The following is a 15,879-nucleotide window of genomic DNA, read 5'->3' on the forward strand; positions in this document are numbered from 1 at the left end:
TTTATAAAACAGATGTCTTTATGCCATGCAGCACCTCACAACCATATACATCAAGGAAGAAGTTGTCACCTATAGCCCTCCACATAACTGACTCACATATCGTACTTACCTAAGCACAGTGCCTGGGGCGATTAGGCCTCTTCCAGGACTTCATTTTCTGTAAAGGTTTTGTCAGGGCGATTAGGCCTTCTCTGACTGTTTTCTGAAAACATTTTACCAGGGCGATGAGGCCTCCTGGCTATCTAACTTTACTAACAGGGGCGGTTAGGCCTCCCTGCTCACACTTATCATGCTTGACTCTTTACTTAATTCATATCATGTCATAGCATACCAAACTGAGGGCTAAAGGATCATCCAACATTCATCCGCATACTCATCAAATTATGCAATGCAACACTTTCGTGAATACTAATGCAACAACCTAATATCTCATGCTCATCCATTATTATCTTGTATTTTAACCATCCTAACATTATGGCAATTATGATGCATGACTCATGCTAAAACATGCTTGAATTTAAAATATGCATAGTTAGTCCCACTCACATCTGGCTGACTGTAGACTGACTTTGCAGGTTCCGGAGCAGTGCTCACTGCTGATCTCCCTGGTTTCTCTGGTCCGTTCCTACACAAGTGGACTCAGATGAGGGACGAAACTCACTCCATAACAGTTCTAAGAACTCCCCCAAAAGCCCTCTAACTATCACATAACACATGCAAAAGCCAACTGGACAGGGCACTTTCGGCGGCAGGTTCGGCGGCCGAAACTCCCTTCCAGAAACGAAACTCACCTACTTTCGGCGGCCGAACCTCTACTTTCGGCGGCCGAAAGTCCTATACCTACACCTTCGGGTGCACCTTCGGCGCCCGAACGTCTCGTCCAGAGACGAAACTCAACCTTCGGCGGCACTTTCGGCGGCCGAATGTGCATGACAGGACTTTCGGAAGCAGCCTTCGGCAGCAGAAGCCACCTCCTCAAGGCTTTCGGCGGCCGAACCTCCCTTCGACGGCCGAACCTGGTTTCGCTCGAAGGGCAGAAACCTGCTCTGCTTCATGCACACCTCCTCCTATCCCTCTCCCAACATGCACACACAACTCCTCAACATGCATATACACTTGGACATGCTCAAAGGGGTCTAAAACTAGCCTATAACCCCAACAAACACAACATCTAACACATAAACATGCTTGAACATCAAAAACTCTAAAAATCTCCTAGAACCCTACTCATGCGTACTACCCCATAATCTTCCATAAAACCTTTAAAAAAACATAGTAAAAGCTTCGGATCTATCCCTTACCTCTTGGAACACTTGAGGTTGGAAGCCTCTAACGTAGAGTTATGGCAAAATCCTCACTCAAAGCTCCAAACTTCAAACTTTGCTCCTTTTTGCTTAAAACTTCACAAATCCATAAAAACTCATCAAAACCTTGGAAGATTTGAAAAAACACAAAACTAAGCTAAGGAAGAGCATGATCTCACCTAGGTCTGGCGAAATGGGAAGCAAACTTACCCATTTGACCGACCTAGGGCCCTTTTAAAGATGGGTGGCCAGTCCACCTTCGGCGGCCAAACGTGAGATCCGAAAGCCATGCAAGTTCGGCGGCCGAAAGTGACCTTCGGCGGCCGAACCTTTGCAGTTCTTCCTTAGTGCTTTTCTTTCAAACACTCACTTCTCTAACCCTTGAAAACCTTAAAACTCTGTGAAAACATACTTAAACATTCTTTAAAACATATGTATGACCCTTCTAGAGGGTTCCGACACCCGAGATTCCATCAGACTACAGGAATTCCGATGCCGGACTCTAGCCGGGTATTACAATACGAGCCCAAAACCCATCAAGTCATACACAGGTAGGTCGGTCCAACATTGACTATGCACGCGGGCCTACCCATAAAAAGTCTGGCCCGGTGATGTGATAGAAGGTAAAGGAAGTAAGTCCAGTCACTTCACAGCCCTGCCACCATGTGCGCCGGGGGAATTAAATGACCGTCGGGTGTGGAGAGGTGCTCTGACCCGTCCGTATGTACGGCTTGAGTGACAGAGACAGGTGACACTGTAGCATGAATGCGGTTATACATTACTAGAAAACAAAAGGAAAAGGAATAAAGGAGGAGTGAACTTTCCGGGCTAAGCACACACACACTAAAAAATTCTATTTTCTGGATTTCAGAATAACAGAACTCATTCAACAATCCAATAAGAGGGAAAATTGGGACTGCAAATTAGGGAGAAAAGAAATTCAAAGATGGAGAGAACTTATCCATTTAGAATAAATAAATAATAGATATATTAGCAACCTAAAGAAAAAAAAATGTATTAAAAGGAAACGACCACAAAAGGGTTGAAATTAATCTGAAAGGCACATGAGGAAGTAACGTAGTAGAGGAAGCTGCCTCCATTCTTCTTCTTCCCTTATTTCCGGAGCTCTATGAAGCACTACTACTTTGTTTCAACTCAATATTCGGTTAGCCTATCAATATAATCATAATCAAAGGAGAGAGAGTATTAAAAAATTACAAAATCACCCTTAGATTTATTTGCTAAGACCACATCCTTTCCCTTTTTCTCTCCCCATGTTTCTCCTTCATCTCCTTTTCATCTATTGCCCTCTCTTTTGGCTCTCGCGCTTCTATTATTGACATTTCCACAATGCATATGCCTCATTGAATCCCTACGCCATCTCCTCCCTTTTTATATTAGAGTTCTCTTTCACTTGTCATTCAACCGATGGCTCATCTCTATCCCATCTTATTCTCTACTGATCATCGATCGTTTTAACATCATCTCCGCCGATTGCTCCTCTCCATTCTTTTTCACCCTCAGTCGACCGTGCTGGCCTTCATCGGTCATTGCAATATCATCTCCCTGAAAGTTCCTCTCCATCCTGTCTCACTCTCAACCGACTATCGCTGGCCTTCATTGGCCATTGCAACATCATCCCCCTCAAAAGCTCCTCTCCTTCCCGTCTCACTCTCAGCCGACTATCACTGACCTTCATCTTCCATTGCAATATCATCTCTCTCGAAAGCTCCTCTCCATCTCGTCTCACTCTCAACCGACTGTCGCTAGCTCCAAATTTGAGCGGCGATTGCTTCTCAGTTTTGATTGCTATTATGTATGAATAATTTATATTATTTTACTTTCAAATTGTGTTGATGGATTGTATTTTGTAAATTATAATTGGATTAAAGTGAAATCTCTCCTTCTATTAGATGAGATGCTCTTTGTAGTGTTGGTTATTGCTTGGTTGAGAGATTTATTGATTTTAAAAAATTTCTATGAGGGAAATGGTGGATTGAACTAAGTTAAAATTGGTATAGAATTGCAAGGGTTGGAGAGAGTGTAACATTGCAAATTAGAGGATAGATGAAGGCTATTTCAAACATTTCACATAAAATTAATGGGAGCAATTAACGGTCTCTAACAGAAGGACCTAATAGTTCTATTTTGAAATTATGAGGGATATTTTAATTAGAATTAAGAATTATAAGAAGTTAGTAGTAAATTTCATTAAAATCCAAAAATAATTTTATTTTAAAATTATGAGGGATATTTTAATTAGAGTAGTAGTGAATTTCATTAAAATCAGGAATTCATAGTAAATTTATATATATATATATATATAATTTTTCTTTTTTGTAATTTTTTAATAATTTAATATAGATAAACCAAAATTATTTTATTGGTCGTATTAATTAACTGCCTAACTATAAATTGGATACTTTTTCCTTTATTTTTGTTAATAACCATGTAAAGTTACTCCGAAAACATGCTTAGCCTGCTTTGCTTTTCTTTTACAGTTCTTAGTTCACAACTTCACATCTCTCTGAATTTCTTAATTCACATTTCACACATACATACCCATCAAAATAAAATAAATATGCATCTATATATATATAATCTTCCAAAAATTCATAATAATCCATGTTTCTTTGATTATTTTTTAAAATAATTAATATTTAGATAATTATTGTATAATATACAAAACCTGAAATTTTTAATTGTTTTTCAAAAAAAAAATAAAAATTTTAAGTCCTTTGATGTTTTCGAATTTAATCCGTCCGAAATATTAAAAGAATAGTTAAAACAAAAAACCGCTAATTCTTCCGAAATGTTAAAAGAATTAGTTAAAATTAGGGATGAGCAGTATTCGGTTCAAATTGAAAAAATCGATCGAATTGAATTGATTTAAAATTTTAATTTAGATTTTTATACATTTTGATTCGGTTTGATTTTTAATTTTAGAAATTTCGGTTATTTCCGTTGGCTTCAGTTTTGATAAAAAAAATCGAAAAAACCGAACCGAACCGGATAATAATATGTTTTTTCAATAATATAGAGAAATTAAATTTTAAAATATTAAAAATAAAGTATAAAAAATAAAAAAATTATTAAAAATCGAAATCGATCAAACCGAATCGAATCAAACCGAATCAAACCGGTTCGGTTCGATTCGATTTCTGACCAAAATCGGTTCGATTCAGTTTTCATAAACACTAAAATTTTAATTTTCAATTTATTCGATTCAGTTCGATTTTAAACCGAACCGACCGAATGGTCACCCCTAGTTAAAATAAAAAACTCTGACATCTCTTTCATTTCAAAAGAGCCAGCTGCTGCACTTTCTCTTTCTCCCCACACATTTTTGTTGTCATCTCCTCTCCCATGCTACCGTCGCCGACGTTGAAGATTCTGACAACTCCTACGATAATGCTGATGTCGACGTTGCCACCCCTCGTAACGCCCATGTTCTTCTTCGCGATGGGACGCCGCACGACGTTGCCCTTCCACGACGCAATGCTGCACGATGCTCCACGACGCTCGCGGCCGCCACCACACAGTCCCTTAATTTTCGAAGCCTCTTCCTCACTTTTGAATTTAATCAAAAGAATTAAGGTTAGTTTTTAATTTTGTAATAAATTAAAGTTGTAATTTATTTTAGTTTTAAAAATATTAATATTATGTAAGCCTACTACATCATCGTATGGTAATTTGTAAACCAAAACTAGAACTTGTAGTGTATGGTTATAGTCATTCACTGAATGAAGTAGTTAATCACCCGATTCACTTGTTGTGCTTAAGATCAATATAAGATGAATGAAGTACAATGACCCAATAATAAAGTAGTAAAGATAAGACACAGAAAAAAAAAAAGCTAATGCAGTTTTATGTTCCTTTGTTTTTGAAGTTACGGCGGAAGCTAAAGCTTTGTAATTTGTTGCTTGGAATTTTGAAGATTCCTTTATGGCCATCATCTTCTTAAGATTGTATCATAATCATTTCATTATGTTGTAATGCTAAATACTTATATTATTGTGTATATGTTAGTAATATGCTCTACATAAATTTTTTCGGCTGTAGTTGGATATTATTTTTCATATATTTTAAGTATTTAAATAAATTATGTAAAGACTATTATTTATATTTAGTATTAATTTAATTGAACCTCGAGTAAAATTAAAGTCCATGAAATTATATTATTGTGCAAAGAAAATTATAATGTGGTTATAATTGTGAGATTCTTATTGTATTTAAGTAATGTCTCCAAATATTTCTGATAATTATTCTTATCATGATTGGATAATGATTAAAACTGTTAAAATTGATATATATTATGTTCTTTCCTATTAGAGTAAGCAACTGATCTCATAAATTGAGATATGTGGGATATCTAAAACTAATATTGACAAGGAGCAATTAGCCTTGGACTTTATGATAGACTTGAATTTTACGATAGACTTGGACAGGGTCTAACTTTTACTGCCGACGTCCGATTGAGACCCATGATAGCTTTTCGAAAAGGGAATTTTGAGACGCACGACTTTCAAAAGTGTAACGAGGACAATAGGCCTGTCACAATATTCGATATGAAAATTTCATCGTTTAGGACGTCAATTCTGTATTTTAATTATTTTTTTGGATATTTTTATAATTTTACATATTAGAGTTTTTCTATTATAAATAGCTTCCTTTAGCTATTAAAAACTCACTTTTCAACTTTTGAAGAATTTCAATAAGACTTTCGTCTTATAACCTATATTTTCTCTTATATTGTCTTAACCAAACGATATTAGTTAAAACACCTAATGGAGTGTAATAAGTCCTTTATCACTGGGTCATCCTAAGAAAAATCAAACTGAGCCCATTCAATTTCATATAAAAATCTATCATTTACCTCATCTAATTCCATAACTAGAAGCAAAAAAAAAAAAAAGAAAATAATAAAGACCAAAATATCAAAGCTCACCGGGCATTTTGACCTTCAAACAACCAACCTCAACAGATAGTAATCTCACTTTCAGTATGGATCAGTGATGGAGATCCTACTCGATCGCCAATGGACGATGTCTAGCCGCTTCACTCCTTTGCTCTCTCTCTGTGTGGAAGAACGACAAACTCTCATCTAGGTTTCGGTTGAAAACAAAGATGACAAAGAGCAGATAATGCACTCTTTAAATGACGTCGTTTTTGGAGAAGAAGAGAGGAGATTCTTTGATTATTTAATTTATTTTTTTAAATGATAATAGAGGCAAAATATGGTGGAAATGAATTGTGTTTTAGGAGAAACAAGGACGGGGCTCTTTGATTAATAGCGATGAGAAGTTTTATCTGTACCAAAAAATATATAATTTTGCGAAGGGAATTAAAATTAGTTCTTCAAAATATTCAATTGCTATTATTTTTGACGCCCTTTGTTAAATTATAATCACTAAAAATTCAATTTCTTATAGTGTCAAAGTGAAATTACATTTATAATAAGTTTCTTCAAAATAATTTTGTTGAAGCTAATTAAAAGTTGTAGAGTTTATATAATTAATATATACATTAGAAAAAAAAAAAGAATTTTAGATAAAACTATAATATGCAGTTACATATTCAATCTACTTTTATCAATATTAGAGAATTTACTTGTTAGTATTTTAATTTATACTTTTTATATAATAAATTATTTGCTAAATTTATGTACTATATTAAGTTTTTTTATGAATAATGTTAGCAAAAATATTTTTATTGTCTGTAATTAAGTTGTCCCATCTTAGTTAGAGTGAATGGATTGGTATGTTTTTATCTCTAGAGAGTAGAGTCTGTTCGAAAGAATATTCTGCCATAATTGTAATTAATCAGTTATTAACATTACCATAATTAGCATAATCCTAACATGATTCTAGGCGATAATTGATAGCATAATCATAAGTATAATTGATCATATCTTTTACTATATAATCCTTGTATCCTATTACATAGAAAGTAAAAAAATAAAAAATACTTTTCTTCCTATAATTTTAGAAGAGTCGAGTGTGACATTTATTGTGCTCTATTCACAAGTCTACTCTCTCATCCTTTTAGATTTTATTTGTATTAAGCGAGTTGAGTGAAAAACCAACATTAATTGCTACTTATATGGATTGTTCAATCGCCTAATGAAACTTGAAGAGTTAGAGTATTAAGGAGACACTTGTAAAGGGTTGCAATTACCTAGTGATGTTTTATGAATATAAAATGTTTGTCTCTTACCCATTAAAAAGAGAAGATATTGGAAGTTAAAATTCAAAAAGAAACTTTGAGAGATTAACTATAGACTAATTAGAGCAAAACCACTATAAATCTTAGTGTTTAATCTCTCTAATCCTACCCTCTTTTTTTTTCGCATTATATTGAGTTATATTAAACTTGTGAAAAATTACTTGCAATATAGTTTGAGATAACTTGAGAGTAATATACTTGGTTAAATAGTTGATTACGTTGAGTACTTTGAGTTGAACTTATATTGCAATGGCATTTCTTTTCGTGCATAGAAAACAAGATTGTTGCGTAAATAGATGGCACAATAAAGTAGCTGGAGTTCGACTTAAAAAAATAAGTTTTGAAAGTAGAACTAAATCCACTTTGCTTGAGTTGGAGCATTGGTGAGTGGTTTTTATCCACTTTTAGTAGATGAGCAATCAATAGTTGTTTTGTTTGTTTGATGTCTAGATAACCACGCATCTATTAGTAGAGCGACAATCATTAGGACAATCTCCCCATTTAAATTCAGAAAAATATTGTAACTCAATCGTAGAATTGAGAGTAAAATGAAGAGGAGGACGATGAAGACATTGCAAGCATAAATTAATCACAACAATTTAAGCACACGAGAAAGATAAAAGAAGACAGTATTTGTTAGCATGTTTAAATTAAACAAATCGACCTATTTATATAATACAAAATATATAAATTTAAAATTAATAAATCTACAAAATCATATTACATTTAACTATTACAATCAAGAAACTTGAAATCAGAATGAGATTTGATAAGCATATAATATTTTATCTCCAATTTTTCATGCCTTAATAAAAATATTACACCCATTTTATTCACACGTGTAAATATATTATATTATTCTTTAAAAATAGTTCAATTTTTTTATTTACCTTTTTTAAGTACTAAAGTTTTCGTCAAATGCTAAATAATACTAAAATATTTTCTTAAAATTTTTATGGGAAACAAATCGAATATATCTCCAACAACGTTTACATGAAATAAATTAATGACAAATGATTTTTAAGACAATATAAAATACATGTGCATAAATTTAGATCCGAAAGCTTTAAATAAATAAAAACGGATTTCAATTTTACACTTTTAACTAGAATTTTTATTTTTTTTGAAAAAGGTTAGTACTGTGATAGATAAGAAGAAAAAAATTAAGCACTCACAGGCTTAATCTGTTGTTAAGTGTATCTAAATAAATCTGAGAGGTCTCAAGTTCTACTCCTTCAATCCTCAATTCCCATTTAAAAAAAAATTAAATAAAGTATCTATTTATTATAAAAATAAATTATAGAACGCACTCAGTGCATACATACTCTTAGATGTGAGCAGTATTTGGTTCAAACTGAAAAAATTGATCGAATCGAATTAATTTAAAAATTCGGTTTGATTTTTTATTCATTTCAGTTCGGTTCTATTTTTAATTTTAAATATTTCAGTTATTTTGGTTCGGTTCGATTTTAATCAGGAAAAAATAAAAAAAAATCGAACCGAACCGATTAGTGATAATAATATATTATTTTCAATAATACAAATAAATTAGATCATATTAAAGTTAAAATATTTCAATTAAATTTTAAAATATTAAAAATAAAGTGTAAAAAATAAAAAATTTATTAAAAATTCAAACCGATTAAACAGAATCAGACCAATTCAATTCAATTCGATTTCTTATCAAAATCAGTTCGATTTGATTTTCATAAATATCTAAATTTCAATTTTTGATTTATTTGGTTCAGTTCGATTTTGAACTGAACCGACTGAATACTCACCCCTACATACTCCCACTAATAATTTTATGGAGTCGGTTCCCTCTTTATATTATGAGCTTCCTAAATGTAAGTACAATAATTATGTATTACAAATTGGACCTCAATTAAAGAAATAAAAGGCTCATTTTGAGTTTTTCATAGCATTTTATGTAATTTCATGTATGAGTTAGCCTCCGGTTAGGCCAACGTGCATTATAGTGCATATTCAATCATTTCACGTCATACAGATTTCTTCCATGTTGTACTAGGGAGGATTGAGACTACTTAGATTAGTGGGAATATGTTAGGTTTGCTCATGTGAAGAACTGTCTTTTTCTTTGACTGCTCCTAATTCTTAAATTCAATCCCATGTGGAGACCTATGGCCATTGGCGTTTAAAAACAAATGTTTGACGTTGGCATTACCATAACAGAGATATAGTTTTTTGTATATATATTTGAATTCTATGATTTTCTTTTCTAATCTAAATAATTTTAGAAGTGATAAATGAATTATATAAGTAGAGATTACTTTATTAATAAATAGAGAGAAAAATAGTACGGAGGGGAATAACCCATCTAACGGTAATGGAATTTCAATTAGTGTAATTATAAAATAATAAAATAGCAAATTCATTATGGCATGGAATTTCAATTTGTCCATATCATTGCAAAGCCGGGCTCCAAGAATCCCCAGTGCGCTGGAAAAACCACTCGCTCATGCAAATATATAGACACTGCTCACTGATGAGCTACTTCAAATTTTAGGAACAAATACTAAAATGAGACAAGATTCAGGCAGCAACCCTTTTAATAAGTATCTACAGACAGCTACTTGGCTGAACGAAACCAATAGCTACTCCATCGGCATTTTTGCATGATGCTTCAGATGGCTGATTCCTGTATGTCAGATTCACATCCCCCAGATAGATTCCAGTGCATGGGCTCTTCCTACTACAATCAAACTTCACTGCCACTGGTGTTGCTGATGATCCCCAGATACCATGATATGCAACATCACTCACTTTAATTCCAGATCCCTGATCAATACAAAAAAAAAAGGAATTTTTCTAGAGTTAATTTTCAAGCAATCATTCAAAGAACAGTACTATAGCAGAAAGGATGAAAATTTTTTCTTATTGCACGTACCTGATTAGGGCAGTTTATGTTGTTAGGACAGTAATTTTGGTCGATGATAATTGGGTTCTGGACATTTTTCATAACAGCATCTTGGAAACGTATGTTTCTCACGAAGCCATTGCTAGGCCTGGCCCAAGACTTGATTCTCAATCCATTCTGAGTTCCAGTAAATACAACAGATTTAACAATCACATTCTCTACTCCTGGCTCTTGAAGTTCCTTTCCCAGGCTCCCAATACTGCACAGAAACGCACACGTTGAATCAATTCCCTTGTTTAGTATATCATATGCGTTATGTTTAATCAATTCCCTTGTTTTATTTAATCACCTGATTCCATGGCCAGGGCCACATGCGACTCTTTCAATCCACATATTACTGGTGCCAGCACCGATTGAGATACAATCATCGCCAGTTCCAATCCAGGAGTTGAGGATTGCGACACTACTCGACAATTGTACGTGAATGCCATCGGTGTTGGGGCTGTTGCCGGAGGCAGACACGGTCACGCCTTGCACTTTCACGTTGTGGCAGCCATTGATGACAATGTGGAACATTTGGCTATTCAGTGAAATTAGTCTACTGATTGCTATATTATTTGAATTGGAAAACGCCAGTGACTGCATACAGAATAGTCATTGCCATACTTAATCACTTCATTGACCTTTGAAATTCTTAATTAATTTACGAAAGTAACTTACAGTGGCACCGGTGGGGCAATTCCTGCCAGATGCCTTGCAAGCCCACAAAGCAGGACCTTGTCCGTCAAGAACTCCACCATAAACTGTAACACCATTGACGAACTGAAATAAAAGCCAATTCCCTGCATTACCAATAACTCGATAATCTGATGGAGCCACAAGGGTACCAACTATGCGAAATAATATTGCACCATTCTTGCATGGACCCTGGAACACTATATTTCGCAGAAAGAACCTCCCTGCAGGTACATACACGGTGGATGGCGTAACTGATCTACAGGCTTGTATCCAGGCAGCAAGAAAGGCTTTTGTGGAATCAGTTCTGCCATCAGGCTTGGCTCCATAATATAGGACATTATAATATGCTGCATTAGATAAAGATGAAGTAAAGAGATAGGTGAGAATTGTAACAAGGAAAGGAAAGCTATGTTGTCTGCCCATTTTTTGTGTTGATGATGCAGCTGTAATGATTTGTTCTGTGCACAGAGAACGTAAACTGTTTGGCTGTGGAGCTGAAAGGGTTTTGTGAGGCATTTATAGGAATGTTACGCTGTTATTGGATTAATTACATAATAAAAAATTTCCAAAAATGAATTTTAGAAAGAAAGGAATTTGCGCCAAAATTTGAGAGGTTTATTTTTGGTTTGTAATGAATGTGTTTGATCTTTCTAAAATGCAAAGTTTCATGAAATTTCTATTGGTTTGTACACATTGCAGTTTGCACTGTGCATCCATCCGAAGAGAAAGGAATGCTTATATTAGGACAGAAAGTGCTCACATTTATTTTATTTTAATTTTTTTCTTTTTTTGCTTTTTGCATGAAATTATGGATATATGCAAATTCATATCTTGTAATTCTCCATCGTTTCGGAATTTGAAACTATACCATTTAATATATGGAAGATCTTTAATTAATATATTTTTTTATTAACCGAGTAAATGTTTGGATTTGATTTTTTTATCCTTAATTTCATTAATTTTATTTCTCCAATTAATTAAATTGGTCAGAGTTTGATTCTAAAACTTATTTTTCCAATAGTGTTTCTATTTCGCGGGTTTATGTATGTAACTGTTTGTCATCAGAAAAAAAAAATGAAAGCAAGTAAATATATATATATATATATATATATATCTAACTCTAAAATTGAAACTATTTTACAGGACTGTAAACACCAATTTATTAGCTAATTAGTAAAGCATGATTGGTTTTCTAGGTCTTTAAGGGTTAGAAAATAGTTTGGGATTTAAGTCTATTTATCTCCTCTAATAAAATTAATCAATTTTATGGTGAAAAATAAAGACCTATCTTATGTAATCCACGGGTGAGTAGTGTTCGGTTCAAATCGAAAAAATTAACTGAATCAAATTAATTTAAAATTTTAGTTTTGTTTTTATTCATTCGATTTGATTTTTAATTTTAAAAATTTCGATTCAGTTCGATTTGATTTTAATCAGAAAAAAATTAAAAAAATTAAACCGAATCGATTAGTGATAATAGTATATTATTTTCAATAATACAGAGAGATTAGATCATATTAAAATTAAATTATTTCAATTAAATTTTAAAATACTAAAAATTTCAATTAAATTTTAAAATACTAAAAATAAAGAGTAAAAAATAAAAAAATTTATTAAAAATTCAAACAAATCAAACCGAATCGAATCGAACTGAATCAGACCGATTCGATTCGATTCATTTCAATTCAATTTCTCATCAAAATCAGTTTAGTTCAATTTTCATAAATACCAAAATTTTGATATGAACCGAGCCAATCGAATACTCACCCCAACCAATTACTACTCCATCTATTAAATTTTAATTGAATATAAGGTTTTTGATAATAATTGTGTTAAACTAATATTTATATCACATGAATGTACAAGTTTAAATACAAATTAATAGGAAACTCAGATTTCCCTAGTTAAAAAATAAAACACTAATATAATTACATGACTAGGTTTTAATTACTTAGTATAATATCAATTTCGACATGAGGGACATATTCATTCCTCGTTAGGGGAGGATGCGGATTATATAAAGGGCATCAAAATTTAAATAGTTATATAATTATTATTATTATAAAAATAATTTATATATTTACTTTTTATTAAAGAATAATCAACCTTCATTCAATTAAATAAGCTCCATAAATAATTTATATAAAAAAATATTTAGACCATAAAAGGTTAATAATATTCATATAAAAGGACCAATGTTCATTCTTTCTAAAGTGGATTCACCTATGCACATACTATGAATTAAGAAGATTTTGTAATATAATTGAAACCAGTTTTAGAAATTTATAAAAATTAAATCGAATTAAATGAGAGAAAAAAATAAATTGATCTACAATATAAATTTAATTTGATTCAGTTCAATTTAATCAATTAAATTTTTTAATACCATTTTCTTTTATACTTTATTTTTAATATCCAAAAATATAAATGAAGAGTTTTAACATATTTTTTTTTTTACTAATAATAATTTTTTAGTTAAAACTAAACTAAATTGAAATAATCTAATTTTTTTAAAAATTAAAATCAAATTGGAATGAAAAGAAAATAAACTGACCTAAATGAAAAATAAAATAAAATTAGACTAAAATTTTAAATTAATTCAATTTAGTCAACTATTTCAGTTTAAACTCAATATTACTAACGAGCAGATTACACATTACCAATTAAGAACCTATTGTATAATAATAATAAAAAAAAAGTCAATTAATTGCTTAGAAATTGAAACATGAGTGATCGATTAAGTCGTCAACCTGAAGCCTGTGATGCTAAAATGGCAATTGTGTAGGTAGATCTGCATTCAGTGATTAGTATTGTAGGTTCATGAATTCTTTTAACCAGTTAGAATCTCATCTTCTCATAATATTACCACATAATCCATATATTATAGTCTTCGGTGAAGAGTAGGAAAAAAGAATTGTCACCTTAATAAAAGCATGAACAAAAAAATGGCGTAGTTGAGCAATTTACCTGTAGCAAAGATTTATTATCTTTCATACTCCATAATCCAATAGTCTAGATTTGAAATAGTGGATATGAGAGATGGAAAGTGTTAGATATCCTTCTTGCCTAAAATTCACCTGAGAATCAATACCAATTCCCTACATTAATTCTTATATTTTGTCTTATTAGGAGATCCCTTTTCAAGCATATGCACTTCTATTTTATTATACGCACATTGATCATATAAAATACTTATTTCATGCGCATCCATTAGTCGGAGCATGCAAAATTTATACTTAATTTAAGGTAGAGACATTACTAAATTGTCCTAATTAATCATGTCACTCAATTTATTTTGTGCAATGGCTCAATTGCACCAAAGTGGGGGAATATAAGCATGCATAGTTCCTAAGTTTAAAATTTGGCGCATAGTAAAGAGGAATTTCATAAGTCCAATTTTATAGTTAACTTATACTAAGGTCATCACTATTTAATCATTTTTATGATAAATGTAAAACACCCTTCCCATCATACAAATATTAATTTTAGAAATTACTAAGTGAGTTACTTAATTTATTAATTTAATTATATGTATTTTTTTAGTGAAGCATAAAATAAAAAGGGTAAAAGAATTAACAAAGTAATTAAATCTTTAGCTAAAGGAAGAGGAGCCGAGAATAAAATTAAATCCAAAGGTTATAAGAAATAAGACAGAAAAAAAAAATTAAATTACATCCCACAATAAAAATAATTAATTAAGTAGTTCTAAATTATTACAAAGTTTTAGACCCTTCACTTTTGTAAAGGGCTTTCAAAATGCTCTATTGGATTTCCATACTTACTTAATTAGGCTTCCTCCATGGGTTTCATTGGTCCACCGGAGGAAGGACTTGATAGTAATCCAGCGAAGGCTTGCGAATTAGGCAACTGGATTTTCTTTCTTTTTTTTAGGCAACTGGATTTTCTTTTTTTTTTTTAGATCTACTTATCAAAATTAAAATTGCAATATTTAAAAAAATAAAAAAGGCAATAAATTAAATAAAAATAAATAAGGTAAAAAATAATTAAAAATAAGAAAAAAAATAATTAAAAATAAAGAAAGAAATAATTAATTAATGCAAGCAATAATTAAAAATAAAGAAAGGGTTTTGTGAGGCATTTATAGGAATGTTACCCTGTTATTGGATTAATTACATGAATAAAAAATTTCCAAAAATGAATTTTAGAAATAAAAAATTTCCAAAAATGAATTTTAGAAAGAAAGGAATTTGCGCCAAAATTTGAGAGGTTTATTTTTGGTTTGTAATGAATGTGTTTGATCTTTCTAAAATGCAAAGTTTCATGAAATTTCTATTGGTTTGTACACATTGCAGTTTGCACTGTGCATCCATCCGAAGAGAAAGGAATGCTTATATTAGGACAGAAAGTGCTCACATTTATTTTATTTTAATTTTTTTCTTTTTTTGGTTTTTGCATGAAATTATGGATATATGCAAATTCATATCTTGTAATTCTCCATCGTTTCGAAATTGGAAACTATACCATTTAATATATGGAAGATCTTTAATTAATATATTTTTTTATTAACCGAGTAAATGTTTGGATTTGATTTTTTTATCCTTAATTCCATTAATTTTATTTCTCCAATTAATAAAGTATTAATTAGATTTCGTTAGGAGTTTTAACTAATATCGTTTGATTAAGATGATATAAGAGAAAATATAAGTTAGAAGACGAACAATTTTATTGAAATTTTTCAAAGATTGGAAAGTAAGTCTCTAATTTGTAAAAAAT

At 31.6% G+C, this 15,879-nt stretch overlaps 1 protein-coding gene across 1 annotated transcript; it reads right to left on the reverse strand.

The window, feature by feature from the left end:
* Positions 1 to 10,109: 10,109 nt before the first annotated feature.
* LOC110618421 (polygalacturonase) lies at positions 10,110 to 11,568 on the reverse strand. Its single transcript, XM_021761551.1, has 4 exons — positions 11,128 to 11,568; positions 10,757 to 11,046; positions 10,438 to 10,666; positions 10,110 to 10,328 (listed from the first exon to the last, which is right to left on the reverse strand). Exons 1-4 carry the CDS (start codon positions 11,566 to 11,568, stop codon positions 10,110 to 10,112), a joined length of 1,179 nt encoding a protein of 392 aa, XP_021617243.1.
* Between the last annotated feature and the right edge of the window lie 4,311 nt (positions 11,569 to 15,879).

Source organism: Manihot esculenta, chromosome 7 (genome assembly GCF_001659605.2).
Source record: "Manihot esculenta cultivar AM560-2 chromosome 7, M.esculenta_v8, whole genome shotgun sequence".
NCBI classification, from domain to species: domain Eukaryota; kingdom Viridiplantae; phylum Streptophyta; class Magnoliopsida; order Malpighiales; family Euphorbiaceae; genus Manihot; species Manihot esculenta.

Excerpts from the sequence above, each read along its gene's own strand:
- LOC110618421 (XM_021761551.1), bottom strand. The coding sequence starts at position 11,568 with ATGGGCAGACAACATAGCTTTCCTTTCCTTGTTACAATTCTCACCTAT. Across the intron at positions 11,047-11,127 it reads ATTGCCCCACCGGTGCCACT|TCACTGGCGTTTTCCAATTC; the intron begins GTAAGTTACTTT and ends TTCTGTATGCAG. Across the intron at positions 10,329-10,437 it reads ACATAAACTGCCCTAATCAG|GGATCTGGAATTAAAGTGAG; the intron begins GTACGTGCAATA and ends TGTATTGATCAG.